Source organism: Bombus fervidus, chromosome 11 (genome assembly GCF_041682495.2).
Source record: "Bombus fervidus isolate BK054 chromosome 11, iyBomFerv1, whole genome shotgun sequence".
In the NCBI taxonomy this organism is placed as follows: domain Eukaryota; kingdom Metazoa; phylum Arthropoda; class Insecta; order Hymenoptera; family Apidae; genus Bombus; species Bombus fervidus.
The window spans coordinates 9,727,745-9,743,811 of NC_091527.1; the positions used below are offsets into that span (position 1 = coordinate 9,727,745).

A 16,067-nucleotide genomic window follows, 5' to 3' on the forward strand; every position below is an offset into this window, starting at 1 on the left:
TTAAAAAATAGAGTACAGGAACACCATCTTTTATAACATTTACTCTTTACGTATACATATAATTGAATTAAAATGTATAATTTATTGTAGCAACAGATATTCATTATAGACACTCATAAACTCAAAAATGTATGGAATATTTTAATTTTAATCATAAAATCATTATAATATATGATTGCTATTTACTTTAACGAATCTATATTTTGGAAAACAGATACATACGTAAGTAGTATATGTATAAAGATTGAAATATGTGGCATATCAATTGTATCGATTTTCTAACGAGTACATACAATTATATACAATTCACTCTTAATATATCCCATCTTTCTCTGTGTAACGCTATAAAATAACTATAATAATAATTTTGCAAGAAACATAGTGTACATAAAAATATTGACAATGTTACCATTTATAAATCAATTAAAATAAAATTTGTTATTGTACTTATATATATGTATCATACACGTATATTAAAATGCAGTCTTTAATTACGTACATATATCAAATATATAATATATGAACAACCACGTGTTCAAATTAATACAACGATTATATTCGAAATACAAGTTTACAATATATATATATATAAGTATAAAATAATCTATATTGCGCTTAACAAGCTTTCCTCGTTACAACTGGTCTGTCTTACTAAACAATTGACTATAGTGGATCAATATTAACATAAAAGAAATAAACAAAAAATAGAAGATAAATTTTTGTGTAACTATATCATTGATGATCGCTGAGGCTTGTAAATCTTATCATTTAAAAGATTGATAATATCTTTCTCGTGATAGATAATAAACCTGCAATATTTAAAATGAAGAATGAAATCTGATGATTAATCGTAGACGTTATACTTCATATGGTATGGAAAGCAAGGTATACAAGTACCTATTGTTGGAGGATACTGTTATTGGTGTTAGGGAAATATTAAAAAGAATTTCCGCAAAGGGCATAGACGAAGACATAGATAGAATAAGGTTAGTAGTAGTTCAAGAAAATATCATAGAAGGTACATTCAAAATGTTGCCTAATTCAAAGTAGATAGGTCTAAGGTTCGGGACGAATGCGCCAAGCGTACCACACGAGAGAGATAGGAAACAAAAGAGAAAGATACGCATACAGTAGACCAGTATAGAGCGGCACGGACAGCTACGATTGAGGATACTATTTTTCATTAAAACAAACACTACGCAAATTTCGAAAATAAGCGCTTACTATAAAAAAGGTAAGTTGTAAATTGTTCGACGATTTATTAGAAAGTTTAATAAAAATTAATAATCTATTCGCTGCCCAAATAACGGGGCCGCGATGGAAATTGATTTTAATGTATTTATGTGCAGGCTTATAATATTATAACGAAGTCATGGAACCTTGCGAAAACCGATCACAAGAGAAAGTGCAAGAAGGAGGTAAGATTAAATTAATTTGCATTTGTGATTAGTTTACACTGTTTCGTTTGTGCAATTTTTATTATATAACGTCAATGTTATTTGTAATAAAATTATGATTATTCGGTAACCTTCTAAAGTTTTTGAAATGACTCTGACCGTTTAACACTGATTCTATTAGAAGACATTAATCACGTTCGCAGAGTTTTTGATAGTAACGTATTGCAGGAATGTAAATTTCATGGAATCCTTAATGAGACGCGCAAGTGAAATTTATTTTATTTTATTAATCATATCGTCATGATAATGACGAATCTTATAATCTATTTATGAGTATTAGATATATAGTTTTTGGACACACAAGATATATATTTTTTAAAATAAAATTACGTGTCATTTTAACAATTATTTTATAATAAATATATTTCATTAAAAATAAAAAATAATTTATTTCAATAAATTAAAAGTATATTTATATTTATATATATCTACTTTTTTAATAGAAATATTTTTATTTTTAGTATATTCGTGCTTATTATTATTATTATTATTATTATTATTATTATTATTATTATTATTATTATTATTATTATATTTAACATTATAATTAAAAATAAATGATATAATATATTTAAATATAAATATTAATAAATTTCATAAATTCTAATAATTAAAAATTATACCTTAAGAAATCTGAAATTAAAATCTATTTTTCAGAATATGGCTTCTTTTGGCAAGATTATCTTGATGCTACAAACAGTGTTGAAGTACCACAAATTATGTTTCCACATGTTGAGCTGACACTTCAGAGTGGTATTGAAATTGGCATGTCCCTTGAGGTGCCAATTCCAAAAAATGCAGATGAGGAAGACACCAATTACTGGGTGGCTTCTATTGTCATGGCATGTGGTCCTTTATTACGTTTACGCTATTTTGGTGGAGATGATAGATCATTGGAATTTTGGTTCAACCTTACTAAGGAAGCTGCTCATGAACTTGGTTGGTGTGTGAAAAATAATAAAAAATTAGTACCAACTGATATTATTCTTCAAAGATCCCCAGACTGCGTAGAAAGATTGTCTGAATTTTTAACAACAGCCCGGAGTGTTCCACCAGAAATGTTATCAGGAGTTAGTTAAAAATTTGTAAAAAATTTTATATAAAAATAAAATTATAATTTAATTTTCTAATTTTAATTTTTGTTTCCATATAGGATGGTCTAAGCATGACAGAGAGAATCAAGCAAGGCATGAAAGTTGAAGTTAGTGATATACTACATCCATATAAATTATGGGTAGCCACGGTAAGAAGTAATGAACAAATTTTATATTATTATTTCCATAAGTACCATTTAATTAATTTTGTGTTTCTTTAGATTATAGAAAATGTAGGAGGACGACTTTTATTAAGATATGATACTCCTGGATCTTCACGTAAAGATTTTTGGATGTTCTGTACATCAGAACATCTTCATCCTTATGGGTTTGCATCTAAATCTAATTCTACTTGGTTTCTAGAACCACCCAGTTCTATAGTAGAAATGCATACGTATGAAGAATGGAAAGATTTATTAGAGTCTATACCAAAAAATTATGATCTTCCAGAAGAATTATTTCATAATACTGTAGATCATCCGAAACATGAATTTAAAGTTGGTATGAAATTAGAAGCATTGAGCCCAATTGATCAGATAAAAATATGCCCAGCTACTGTTATAAAAGTATTTGATGACACTTATTTCCTTGTACATATTGATACATATGATGAGTTGTCAAAGGGAATGGATATTGAAAACTGTATGTACAACAGTACAGAGAAAAACACTTGGCTTTGTACAGCAGAACATCCATATATATTTCCAGTTGGATGGGCAAAACAACATGATATTAAGTAAGTCTAATCCTTATGAATGCAAAAGAAATGCAAAACTACTTAAATATGAAGAAATAATTATTTTCTAAATTATATGTCCTTAGTGCTCTTAAATCTTCATAATTGATTCATGCCTTATAATGTAACATTTTAATGCTTTTTAGAATTGTGCATCCAAATGGTTGGACTCCAAAAGAAGACGAATTTGATTGGGACGAATATTTAAAAGATACCCAAGCAACTGCTGCAGAAGAAAAATTATTTCCAGAAAGACAAAGTGCCACTGATGCAAGCTTTGAATGTAGTATGCGGTTAGAAGCAGTTGATCCAGAATGTGAAAATATCATATGTGCCGCACATATTACAAAAATTGTTGACAATCTTTTATGGTTAAAGTTAGATAATTACGAAAATACAAAACCAGAACATATAGTCGATATGTATTCCTTACAAATATTTCCTGTTGGATGGTGTGAATCTAATCATTATCCATTGAAACCACCAAAAGATTATATGGAAGTTTGTAAACAATTGCAAATGCCCGTGAAGGAAGAAAAAAAGACTAACATTCTAGATATACCAATATCTGAACCACGTTCTTCACTTTGGTGTCCAAAGATATATTTTAATTATCGTTGTTTCACAGGCCCTATGATTTCTAAAGGGAAATTAGCAACCCTACCAAAAGCAGTAGGACCTGGCCCTGTAATTTTAGTTATGAGAGAAGTTTTATCAATGATTGTATCTGTAGGATATAGAAGTGCTAGGATATTAAAGGTCCTTCAGTGTGATTCTAAACCAGATCCAGGATACCATTTAGAAGTTTTAAAAGCCAAACATAAAAACAATACATATCGTGCCAGTGTTGCCGTAGTTACATCCGGAGATATGGTGGCTGATTTTTGCAGAAATATTTGCAAAAAGTTGATGGTATGTCCAAATTTATTTGGTCCCTTGTATGTACCTGAAAATGAATGTCCGGATAAGTGCCACAAAACATCAAAAGCAAAATTTAGTAAGTGTCACTTCTTTTATATTTAGGTTATTATATATGTGGTTCATTTATAATCTTCATTTCAATTGATTTATTAATACTAATTAACTTTTTATTTTAGCAGCATCTGTTGGTACCGGACGAAGAGGTAAGCCAAAGGGTTATACGAGTATTATGGTACAAAAACCAAAACCATGGGGTGGTAGGCGAAAAAGGAGACGAGGAAGATGGGCAAACAGAGAAAAAGAGACTCATGAAGATTTCGAGCAAGAAGATGAAATGCCATTTATGTCATTAGATTTAGCCAAACACGTATCAGGGCTTGAAGAAACGCTCGATGGAAGACCACCACTTTCTGAGATAGATATCATGATCCAGAAAGGTTTAGAGAAAGGAGAAAAATCAGATGAACTTAAAACTGAGCCACCTTCTAGCAACGCATCGGATGATTCTGGAAGTTCATTTAACGATAATAGGAAGATGAAAGACAGAGGAAGTCCTAATAGTTTAAATAATAAACAGCATTCATCAAAATTTAGCCAAAGTTCCACTGTTACTAGAGCAAGTAAGAGAGAACGAGATTGGGATACAAGTATTGAATCTGATGGCTCAGATGGAGAATCAGAATATGTAAGGATGCAGAAGAAACAAAGGCGTCCAAAAACGCGGAAACTTGATTCGAATCCATTATTTTGGAGTGTAGATGATGTCTTCAGATACTTAAGAAAAACGAATGATTGCAAAGACATTGCATACCGAGTGAAACAAGAAGTAATGTATACAGAAATATAAATCCTTAAGCGGCATAATTCTAATAATTTACTTTCCTTTTTCTTCTTTTACAGGAAATTGATGGGCTAGCATTTTTACTATTAAATCTACCGTCTCTTACACAACACATGAAGTTGCGAACGAGTTTAGCTATGAAACTTTGTCGGCACGTTGAACAAGTTAAAGTCACGTTCTTTTTACGACATATAAATGAAGTAGAACCAGAACAGTATCAAATTGTATAATTTTAATAACTAGGAAAATTCAATTTATTGTATTATTTATATAGTGTAATATAGTGTATCATGAAACAAGAGGAAAACAACTTCTAGATCTTAAATGTATAAATAATTACAAACTGATTTTTAATTTATACAAACATGCAAGACTGCATTATTTTTAAATAGATTTTAAATAGATATACAATGTATTTAATTATACTGTTGTATATTTAAATTATTTTTATTATATCATGTATTTTAATGAAATTAGATATTACTAATTAAACTGACTAATCAGAAAAGTACCTAAGATGCAAACACGTATTAAGGCTTATTCTTTATTTTCAAATTGTACAAAATCAGTATGAATAAGATTGGACGATCTTTTTCTATTATTAATCCTACTATTATTAGCGTTTATATAATATATATTCATTAAATTTTTATTTTGTAAATTGATAATAAAGCAATAAATTTATAATCGCAAGGAAATCATGTCTTAATATAATAATCCAAAATATACGTTTGAGTTTGTCGGTTTCGTGTAGCTCAATCTAAATTTGTGACAATGCTTTTACATGTCCTATAAACCGCACTGCAATTTTTGATACTTTGCCAAATTATCTACACTGAGGATCAAATATCAAACAAGAATTGTGAATGAAGTAGAAATTATTAAACTTGTCATTTATCCAAGACAGATGAATAGATGCAAATTATATGCAAATATAGTTTACTTCCTTCACTATTTCCTACTTTACTTCCTACAACAACTTTATTTTGATGCCTAAGTATAACAAATATTATATAACTTTTAATGCAAGAAGTAAATGCGATTAACGGAACGGAAAAATCAAATAAAATGAAAGAGATATGATATTCAGTACGAACATCAACTTATTTGGTATCCAGTACGGCTCATAGAACGTATTCTTTGCACACGGTCTATCAATTAACGTCAAAAGAAACGATGCGGTTAAGTGTTTTGTAAGCAGCACTCGTTGTCTCTCTGTGTGTGGTCTGAACTGGTATGAAAACCAAATATGATTACGCACATAATTGTTAACATAATTTGTATTCAGAGACATGATAATTTTTGCATCTTGGCTTTCTACAATACGATAAAAATCATCAATTTTATTGAATATGCGAATATAAGTCATAGCATACTGCTCGACCTATATTTTTATATCGAGCATTCGATCGAAGTTTAAATTTGCTCAGACTCAGACGTATTTCTTATCACAGAAGAGATTTGCTATTGGTTCTTAGAATATACATGTATTAGTTATCTTGTTATAATATTTGTATCTTTTTACCTGGAATACCATTTATATATCAATTGTTCTCATACTTATCATATATACGATAATATACCGAAAATTAATTAATGGCATAGTTTCTCATCTTCTACAATCGTTTTTACATTAAGTTTTTTATCTCTCCTTTATAAAATATTATCGTGATAAACTCTGTTGCACTCATGTCTCAAAAAACCATATTACCTACTAAACATGAATTTCAAACTTGAAAATTTTGTCATATTGAGAAGTTGACAAAGGTATAACGGCTCACGTAAAGATGCATCGTTTACCTCTCTTTGACATGTATAAGTTCTAAAATATATCACTTCCCCCTTTTTGCAAAGTATACACAGCTGCACTTTAAGATCCTATACAGGCTATACATAGAAGCTAAGTTTGCTTAGGAGGCGCGCTTTTTTTGAATCTGGCGCGACAAGATGCCTTCGATTTGTCTCGACCGTTATTGGCCAAGAGACTATAAAGACTCACTCCTATAAAGGAATACTCACACCGTTTGTTTAACCTGCGAAAAGAAGACTTTTATAAAAAGATTGTAAGTATTTGACATTATTCAATAAAGCAGTATTAACAAACTATCTAATGAACGACTATTTTGCTATATAAAATTCTTATACTCGTCTGCAGTGGTCTTATAAATGTCAACTCTTTTCATAGAATGCAGTAGTGTCTTACTAACTGGCCGGAATTCCGCCTTGCTAACTAACATCACTATCCCTACCATTTCTTGGAAGTGGAGCGGAACTTCGACACTATACATATGTGTGCATGTTCGTGTGTGTATTTGTACGAGACCTGACATTTAATCGTTTTTATAAAGATTAACAAACCTTTAGATATTGGAGCCGTGATATCTTGGTTGAATTTCTATAGCAATGAGTGTTTGAATCTCAATTTCGAAACAAATCGAAGTTTTACAATATTGTTAAGATTCGAACTATTTTGACATGATTCAGTATTAGAAACTGTTTAAGGTTTTAATAAATCTTAAATCGTTCGATAAGTCTCGAATACCTTGATCTTGAATGTTCTAAAAATCTTCATAGATTTCAAAGTTTTGAGAGTTCGATGGATATATATAGATTTATAAGATAGAATCCCTGGACCTCTGCGTTATAATTTTCCAAATAATATTAGTGAATTGACAAGTTACAAGTGATGGGTTATAACACTTTATATATTTACGATTTCAGGTAAAATAGGATAATGGGATGACTTGTAATTCATAAAATTTACTTTTAAAGTTCCGTTTGTTTAATCATCAAACATTAATTGTTATTCTTGTCTAAAAAAGAATATATTAATCCTAATCTATAACTAATGTAAAATTTTACTAATAATATTAGATCAAAAGTATAAGAGAACCGTAATGCAGATCCTATCTTGCTAACTGACCAGGTTTGGTGATGACCCGTCGCCAGATAGCGAACTGCTACATTCCTATGTGAGCGGACCTTAAAGTTCAGTGAAAACTTAGTAGTGTAAATCGGTGTGACCGAAGATACTAGGTGGGGATCGAGCCTGCAATACATGCAACGTGCACATCCACACTAATGTACAGTACCGTACGGTGCGCTACGTTACGTGTACGAGTCAGTGGTTTTTCGATGATGCCTTGGTGATGACGGAATTTTAATAATCAAACACGTCTTAAAAGGTTGAGATAGGTGAGCTATTGTCATTGACGTGAAGAAACGTACAATTGATTAGTGACGTACATCGAGAAATCGAGTAATAACCGAGGTATTGAGTGAAACGAACAAACGAAGCGTCGGCGATCAATGCTAGTTCGCGGGTGTGCCCGTTTGCCCAGCCCCGTGTGTTCCCTTTTTTCCCTTTTGGTCCCCATAGTATATCTGTTTTCTAAGTAGCGGTCGATCGATTCAGATTCCTTTAAACGTCGTAAGAATAAAGCAAACGTGTCGTGAAACAGGTGGACGAACGGAACGGCGGTAAAATTTTCATCGGCGATGTTGTGATTTCGAAGGACAACTTCGGTGAGATCATCGTAACACCATCACCTGTTCCAACGATTGTGCGCGATCCTGAAACGAATACACAACATTGTTACATATACTTGTTCTATTTTATCTAGTTTCACTGAAAAAATATAGAAAAATAACGTAGATTTTGCATGATACTTTTAAGAAGCTGCTGATGGATACACTATTAGCCGGTCCGATGACACATGTCTAGTTTTCTACATATGTATATTGTTCGTTGGTTTTTTACGCGGAGAGCACGCCCATTTCTCACGTCTCCATTGGCAACTATTCGCCAGTGGATTTGAAAATTCTATTTAAAGTTAGAACTACTTGAATATCGTCAAAATGATAAATTAATCATTTTTCATAGAAATTTTGCAGATTTACTATGGCATATTTTTAGACATTTTAATGATTTCTGACGATGTATACCGAATAAAGGCTTGTTTTTCTTCTCTTGCATTATGTATCTTTTTATATTTCGGCTTGAGTTCTTTGGAATGTGGTTTATACCTTAGTCATTGGTAGTTATAGCGTTAACACATTTATTTCGAACAAAATCGTTAATGTCATATTGTATATTCATTCTGACATTCCTGCGCACGATTCATATTCTTTGTATACGCGTGTATACAATGCGATTCAAATAAAATGCAGCTCAGTGTTGTATCAAAAAAAGTTACTTGCGAATGCCAATAGGGTTTACAAAATCTCTAACGTAACAAATTTAGTTGTCGGATTCGTTTGAATCACAAAAGTTAATTAACATGGATAAATCTATAGAAAGTATGTTCAAATTCATAATTTATATTTCTTAAAAGGAATTCGAAATGAAATTTTAATTTGATTTCATATAATAGATTCTAGTTTCTACCTATATGGCGAAAAATTTGCAATTTTCATAAATGTTTTCTTAAAATATATTTTGCTTCTTCCGAAATTTGTACGATTGAAATATTCAAGAAAATCTTCTACTTCTAGATCAAGAAAATACCGGTCGATCATGAAGTTCATCGTGTGTATTATCTCAACACTGGTACTGCAGGCATCGGCTTTAAGTGAGTGTAATTCCGTCATCACGTTTTATATCGGTCACAATAAATTCGAAGTAATACTTGTTATGATCAATCAATTTTCATAGTAGCAATCTGTGATTTTTAATTATAATCCATATTCTGGATATTATAGGAGGTGAAAACAGTAGCAAGCTTACCAGATGCAGCTAGTTGTTTTCACATAAAACAAATTTTCTTTAATTATAAACTTTTAATCACAAACAATTTTTGTTATATCATTAGAAAATTATAAAAAATACATATTTTGCTTTCACTTGCTTTTATAAGACATGTAACACTAAGTGAATTTAGTTTAATGCAATTATAATACATTAAGTTAGGAGATTATATTGTTCTAAGAACACACTTTAATTTCATTACATTTCACTATATTTTAAAGCATTTTTATTTAAATTTATTCAATGGCTATAAAAACATAGTTACTGCTATATAGCACATATGTGCATATAATAACATATGTAACATATTTTACTAAGTGCATATCAGCAAATTGTTTCATAGTGTGTAACAATAATGCACATGTGTCATTTGTATCTTTTATTAGTCCAATCTCCACCACGGATATCCAAACAACCCCCAACAGATGAGCAGTTATTTCAAGTGGCTCAAGCGAAGATTAATGAGAATGACAAACCATTTTTAATTGAATGTGAAGCAGAAGGAGAACCTGCTCCAAGGTAAAGTTCATTTAATTAGAAAATAAATAAAACCTTAAAATATGTCTTACTACTTTGTTATTATTTTGTAAATAAAAATATAATGTTTATGAAAAAAATAAAAAAGATGCTATATTTAAAAAAACTATTTATTGCATTGATTTAAATTTTAAATGCTAATCAAAGAAAAGCAGAAATTTTGTAAAGAATTAATGCAGTAGTGCAACATTAATAGTATATTTTCCAGGAATATTTCATTCATGTAGTTTCATTGCACTTACATGTAAGTACACTATCTCTGTCCTGCAAAGAAGCCAGAGTAACTGGTCTTAATTACCAGGATGACCTCATAGCCTTAGGGGGTATAAAGTTACTAGTACTGATAAAGATACCTTACTTGTGGTGTGAACTGTAGATGCATGGGAGTGATCTAACAATATACTGAAGGAAAATAAAAAATATCATTACCTCATTATGATTTATTCTCATCTATTCATGATCAATATCGTATTATTTTTAGCATAACAGTAATCATGAATAATGATAATATTGAGTATTTGACCAAACTTGCAAGAATATTTCTAATGTTAGTACAAATTTTATTTATTGATCTAATGTAGGTATCGATGGATTAAAAATGGAAAGAATTTTGAGTGGCCAGCATATGATGACCGTATATCTCAGCAACCTGGTAGAGGTACACTGGTGATTTCTAGACCACGAGACGAAGATCTGGGCCAATATCAATGCTTTGCAGAGAATGAATGGGGAATTGCAACGTCTAATTCAGTTTTCGTTAGAAAAGCTGAATTGAACTCGTTCAAAGATCAGAATCCTATAAGTCTGGATGCAAATGAAGGACAGCCATTTAAACTAACTTGCCAACCACCAGATGGTTGGCCAAAACCAAACGTATATTGGTTAATTCAAGATACTGCTGGAGGCATTAAGTCGATCAATAATTCGCGAATGACTTTAGATCCTGAAGGGAACCTTTGGTTCAGCAACGTTACAAGAAATGATGCTTCAGACGATTTTTATTATGCGTGTGCAGCTACATCTGTATTCAGAAATGAATATAAATTAGGTAATAGAGTTTTATTGAACGTTATCTCTTCGGGAATATCTGCTAGTCAAAATAAATATGAACCTGTTAAACAATATGTGAGTAGAAAAAATGAAGTTGCCTTACGTGGCAAAAAAATTGAATTATATTGCATACATGGTGGAACACCATTACCACAAATAGTGTGGAGTAAAAATGGCGAAGTAATTAGAACTAACGATAGAATAATGCAAGGGAATTATGGTAAATCTTTGATAATTAAACATGTTAATTCGAAAGACGAAGGAACGTATACTTGCGAAGCTTCAAACGGAGTGGGTGACGCGAAATCGTATTCTATACATTTACAAGTAATGGCGGTACCATATTTCACTATCGAGCCTGAGATTATAAATGCGGCAGAAGACGAAACTGTAGAATTCAAGTGTGCTGCTAATGGAGTACCTGTCCCTGAGATAAAATGGATTCATAATGGCAAACCAATATCAGAAGCACCTCCAAATCCACGCAGAAAAGTTACACCAAATTCTATTATTATTGAAAAGTTGACTAAAAAGGATACAGGAAACTATGGTTGCAATGCAACAAATTCATTGGGTTATGTATACAAGGATGTGTACGTAAATGTTTTAGCTTTAGAACCCGAAATTACTCAACCCCCCGCTGATATCGCTACAGTCGATGGTAAAACTGTGAGAATTACTTGCCGTGTATTTGGAGCACCGAAACCTGCTGTAAAATGGATTCGAAATGGGCAAGAACTAACTGGAGGACGATACAAGACTTTAGATTCTGGTGACTTAGAAATTGAAAACGTAATATTTTTAGATGCAGGCACCTATACATGCCATGCGTCCAATAAATTCGGAGAAATAGAAGCCTCTGGTAATCTAGCAGTAAAAGAACATACTAGGATCACAGATGAACCAGAAGATTACGAAGTTGCTGCAGGTTCTACTGCAACTTTTAGATGTAACGCTGTTACAGATTCCAGTTTAACACTTACAATCGATTGGTTGAGTAACGGCGAACCCATCGATTTTGAGATGGAACCACGATTTATCCGAAGTACTGATTATTCTTTAATGATTACAAAAACGACTGAACTAGATACCGGTACTTACACTTGCGTTGCTCATACCGAGTTGGATGAGGCAAAGGCACAAGCTACACTAGTTGTACAAGATGTACCAAATCCGCCAAAATTAGTTAGTGTTAATTGTGCAGGAATTACAGCTACTATACATTGGACTCCAATGGGTGATAATAGAGCACCAATTTTGAGATACACTATTCAACATAATACCAGTTTCACTCCAGATACATGGGAGATATCGAAAGATCCTGTTCCATCAACTGAACAAACATACGATGTTCCGATGTCGCCTTGGGCTAACTATACATTCCGTGTATTAGCATGGAATAAAATAGGTCCGTCGTTGCCCTCACCGCATAGCGATGTATGTACTACGTTACAAGACGTTCCTTTCACGAATCCCGACAACGTTATGGGCAAGGGAACAACACCACAAAATCTGGTTATATCTTGGACAGTAATGCCACAAATTGAACACAATGCACCCAAATTCATGTATAGAGTATACTATAGACGTGATATACCAGGAGAAAAATGGACTATAGAAGACATACACGATTGGAAGAAGAACAGTTTGGTTGTGGATAATCAACCAACTTATCAAAGATATAAGATTAAAGTTGTAGCTATTAATGAAAGAGGAGAATGTAGAGTTGCACCTGAAGAAGTAACAGGATACTCTGGAGAGGATGGTTTGTGGATTTTTTATTATATTTTTTATAGTATTTGCAATTTCTTTTAGAATTAATATTACCTAACATTTATTTAATGTTACAGTACCATTGCAAGCACCGAGTAACTTTACGTTAAATCAAGTAAAGTCGAGTACAAGCGCACAATTCTCGTGGAATCCGGTCCCCGAGGAATCGGTACGGGGTGAATTACAAGGATACAAGATCCAAACGTGGACAGAAAAGGATGGTGAAAAGGGAATGCGAGAAATCGATATAAGAGGTGGTAATAGGACTCATGCACTGGTTACCAAATTTGTTCCCTTCAACAAGAACTATGTTCGAATATTAGCATACAACGGACGGTAATGAATCTTAAAATAGCAGTTTATAGACTTTCATATGTAACATTATTTGTAACGATAATCTTTTTATTTTTATTTATTAGATATGCTGGGCCACCTTCTGAAACTTTAAGCTTTGACACACCAGAAGGTGTCCCAGGAACAGTCCTCAATCTTGAGGCGTTCCCAATGGGTTCCAGTGCTTTGTTTTTAGCATGGACAAAACCTGCTGAACCAAATGGTATTTTGACTGGCTACAGAATATATTATGAATCCGTAAATGGAACTAGACTGGGACCTCTCTTGGAGAGAAAACCACATATTATAGATCCAGAAGCCACCAGTGCAAAATTAGCTGCTCTAGCACCTGATATGAAATATCGTGTACATGTTCGAGCAACAACTAAAGTTGGTGAAGGAAATGAGTATGTATCATTGCTTTCTACTTTAATTTTATATATATATATGTATATGAGGTAACATATTGTTTTATACTCACTTAGTTACTTTATCGAGCAAAAAACACGCACATCTCAACGACCTGATATACCCCAATTCACATGGGAAGCTATTCCAAAGGAAAATGGATACTCGAATGTAAGAATTATCTGGCAGCTGAATCTCAATGGGAATCCAGGAAGTCACTTTTTTGTAAAGTATAAACTCAAAGGTGAAACGATACCACTCCAGACCGAACCAGAATATCAATCGAACACGATCGAAATTCGAGGACTTCAAAGTGGTGAAGTTTATGTGATGTCTGTCGTTGCTGTTGATGGTAACTACTTCACAGAAAGCGAACCACAAGAAGTAGAAACGAGTAGCGAAGGACCTATCATTCAGCCTAAAGAAAATGTCGCAACCGCTGGATGGTTCATAGGAATGATGTTAGCAATTGCCTTTCTTCTTTTAGTACTTATAATAGTATGCGTTATTAAACGTAATAGAGGTGGAAAATACGCCGTACATGAAAGAGAATTAGCTGCTGGGCGCGGCGATTATCCAGATGAAGGCGGTTTTCATGAATATTCGCAACCTTTAGATACCAAATCAGCAGGCGGTCGCGCGTCTCTGGCATCTTCTTCCCATCAAGATGGAAAGCATCCTGAATCTGATACTGATTCTATGGCAGAATATGGAGAGGGAGATACAGGTTAGTTGAATTGATAATAACAGTCTATTTACATTAACAATGTAAGAAGACAATTGTAGTAAGTAATATTAGATTTCAGTAGATGTGCATTCCAATTCCCACACGTGTAAATTCACATAACAGCATGAATACAAATACTTGTTTTATATCCATTTTATACACGTTCAACATAGGATAAGATATTTATTTACATGTTATTTATTTTTTTTGCCTTAGCACCTTAATTTATGTTATGTTTTTGTTTGTCGATTTTATTTTGCCTTGTTGCTTGACTTAATATAGAAGGTATGAACGAGGATGGATCATTCATCGGTCAGTATGGTCGACATCGTAAACAGGAACCAAATTCACAAGCATTTGCCACGTTAGTGTAAGGTAGGTTAAGTGATACATTTAAAAATAGATTGGAACATTAATGGTTTATGTTTCTCAAATTATAATTTTTAATGCGAATTTATTAATTGTGATGGTCATTTTGTTAAAGGGCGGTTTACGGAGGACGGTTCTTTCATTGGACAATATGGGCCCAAAGGTAGACCGGAAGAAACACCGCCTATTCCAAGCGGCACTATGGCCACATACGTGTAACCTCTGGTATTATCTTATTCAAACCGCGTAAACATTGTTTTTTTGTCAGAAGTAAGGTATCCAATCCTTACTAGCCGCAGCATCTCTGCTATGCACCTTGCGCTGGGCGCAACGTCCAACACTATACTGCCAATTAGATTTTGGTTTTGGGTTTTATAGTTCACATAGAAAGATAAGTATAAATGTTTCTATGTCGAGCCGAGTAAAGGCTATATAAGTCATGCACAACGTTTGTACATTCGTGTCGTTTAAAAGGTAATTCCTCATGGATATTTAACACACGTCTAGATGTGTGTTACTCGAGTGTTTCAGCAATTTTTAATATTTTTGAGAAACGTTGATCTGCGATGATTATTTCATCTACGTGATTGCGTGTGTTCCAAAGTACAATTTATTAGTCGATCGAAAATTATTTACAATTACTGAATTTGTTGAGAAGATCTTTGACTAATTATAAAACCCAAAGACGATAGAGGTGTCTCATAGCGTGCAAGCTATTTATGGACATAATATAGTAGAAAGTATTCTAGCATCGATCGTAACATTTGACATGGCCAGATTGGAAATTGACACTTCCTGACCATTACAGGGTATACGAGTTATGTTTATATTGTTCTAAGTATGCGTATCACAAAAAAAGGAAGTATGAAGCATTTTTAAGGCTGCATATAGGATTCACGTCTTTCAAATGAAGATAATCAGTATCAATAATTAATTCGTATTACCCGAAAATTAGTTAATACACGGTACATACTGGTGTTACTTATATGCAATCTTGAAAACGGAAGGACTCTCATTGAGCATAGTGTCGCAATCTGGCCGGGACTGAAACTAACTTTAATTGAAAAATGAGAA

The 16,067-nt window shown here is 32.6% G+C and overlaps 2 protein-coding genes and 1 long non-coding RNA gene across 13 annotated transcripts; 2 read left to right on the forward strand and 1 right to left on the reverse strand.

Moving 5' to 3' along the window:
• Positions 1-888: 888 nt before the first annotated feature.
• On the forward strand, positions 889-5,747 carry LOC139992035 (scm-like with four MBT domains protein 2). 2 transcript variants are annotated; one of them, XM_072012503.1, is made up of 8 exons: positions 889-1,234; positions 1,350-1,418; positions 2,115-2,527; positions 2,611-2,700; positions 2,773-3,287; positions 3,434-4,284; positions 4,385-5,034; positions 5,109-5,747. In XM_072012503.1, exons 2-8 carry the CDS (start codon positions 1,373-1,375, stop codon positions 5,277-5,279), a joined length of 2,736 nt encoding a protein of 911 aa, XP_071868604.1. In that variant the 5' UTR covers positions 889-1,234; positions 1,350-1,372; the 3' UTR covers positions 5,280-5,747. The 2 variants fall into 2 exon arrangements, with proteins under 2 accessions (XP_071868604.1, XP_071868605.1); XM_072012504.1 differs by having other exon boundaries at positions 4,388-5,034.
• On the reverse strand, positions 5,731-7,676 carry LOC139992081 (uncharacterized). Of its 7 annotated transcripts, XR_011801010.1 has the most exons (5): positions 7,592-7,676; positions 7,408-7,444; positions 7,253-7,329; positions 6,850-7,082; positions 5,731-6,760 (listed from the first exon to the last, which is right to left on the reverse strand). It is a non-coding gene; the product is annotated as an uncharacterized lncRNA (long non-coding RNA). The 7 variants fall into 7 exon arrangements; XR_011801009.1 differs by having other exon boundaries at positions 7,257-7,329; positions 7,408-7,676; XR_011801008.1 differs by having other exon boundaries at positions 7,408-7,676.
• Nrg (Neuroglian) lies at positions 7,090-16,061 on the forward strand. 4 transcript variants are annotated; one of them, XM_072012483.1, is made up of 9 exons: positions 8,091-8,244; positions 9,544-9,620; positions 10,183-10,315; positions 10,915-13,148; positions 13,234-13,492; positions 13,576-13,896; positions 13,975-14,624; positions 14,907-14,999; positions 15,109-16,061. In XM_072012483.1, exons 2-8 carry the CDS (start codon positions 9,566-9,568, stop codon positions 14,996-14,998), a joined length of 3,744 nt encoding a protein of 1,247 aa, XP_071868584.1. In that variant the 5' UTR covers positions 8,091-8,244; positions 9,544-9,565; the 3' UTR covers position 14,999; positions 15,109-16,061. The 4 variants fall into 4 exon arrangements, with proteins under 4 accessions (XP_071868583.1, XP_071868584.1, XP_071868581.1 ...); XM_072012482.1 differs by lacking the exons at positions 8,091-8,244; positions 14,907-14,999 and adding an exon at positions 7,090-7,112; XM_072012480.1 differs by lacking the exon at positions 14,907-14,999.
• The last annotated feature ends 6 nt before the right edge of the window (positions 16,062-16,067 follow it).

Coding starts and splice junctions, on each gene's coding strand:
- LOC139992035 (XM_072012503.1), top strand. CDS start 1,373: ATGGAACCTTGCGAAAACCGATCACAAGAGAAAGTGCAAGAAGGAG. Junction 2,701..2,772: donor ATAAATTATGGGTAGCCACG/GTAAGAAGTAAT, acceptor GTGTTTCTTTAG/ATTATAGAAAATGTAGGAGG. Junction 3,288..3,433: donor GCAAAACAACATGATATTAA/GTAAGTCTAATC, acceptor AATGCTTTTTAG/AATTGTGCATCCAAATGGTT.
- Nrg (XM_072012482.1), top strand. CDS start 9,566: ATGAAGTTCATCGTGTGTATTATCTCAACACTGGTACTGCAGGCATCG. Junction 13,149..13,233: donor AGGATACTCTGGAGAGGATG/GTTTGTGGATTT, acceptor TTAATGTTACAG/TACCATTGCAAGCACCGAGT. Junction 14,625..15,108: donor ATATGGAGAGGGAGATACAG/GTTAGTTGAATT, acceptor ATTTTGTTAAAG/GGCGGTTTACGGAGGACGGT.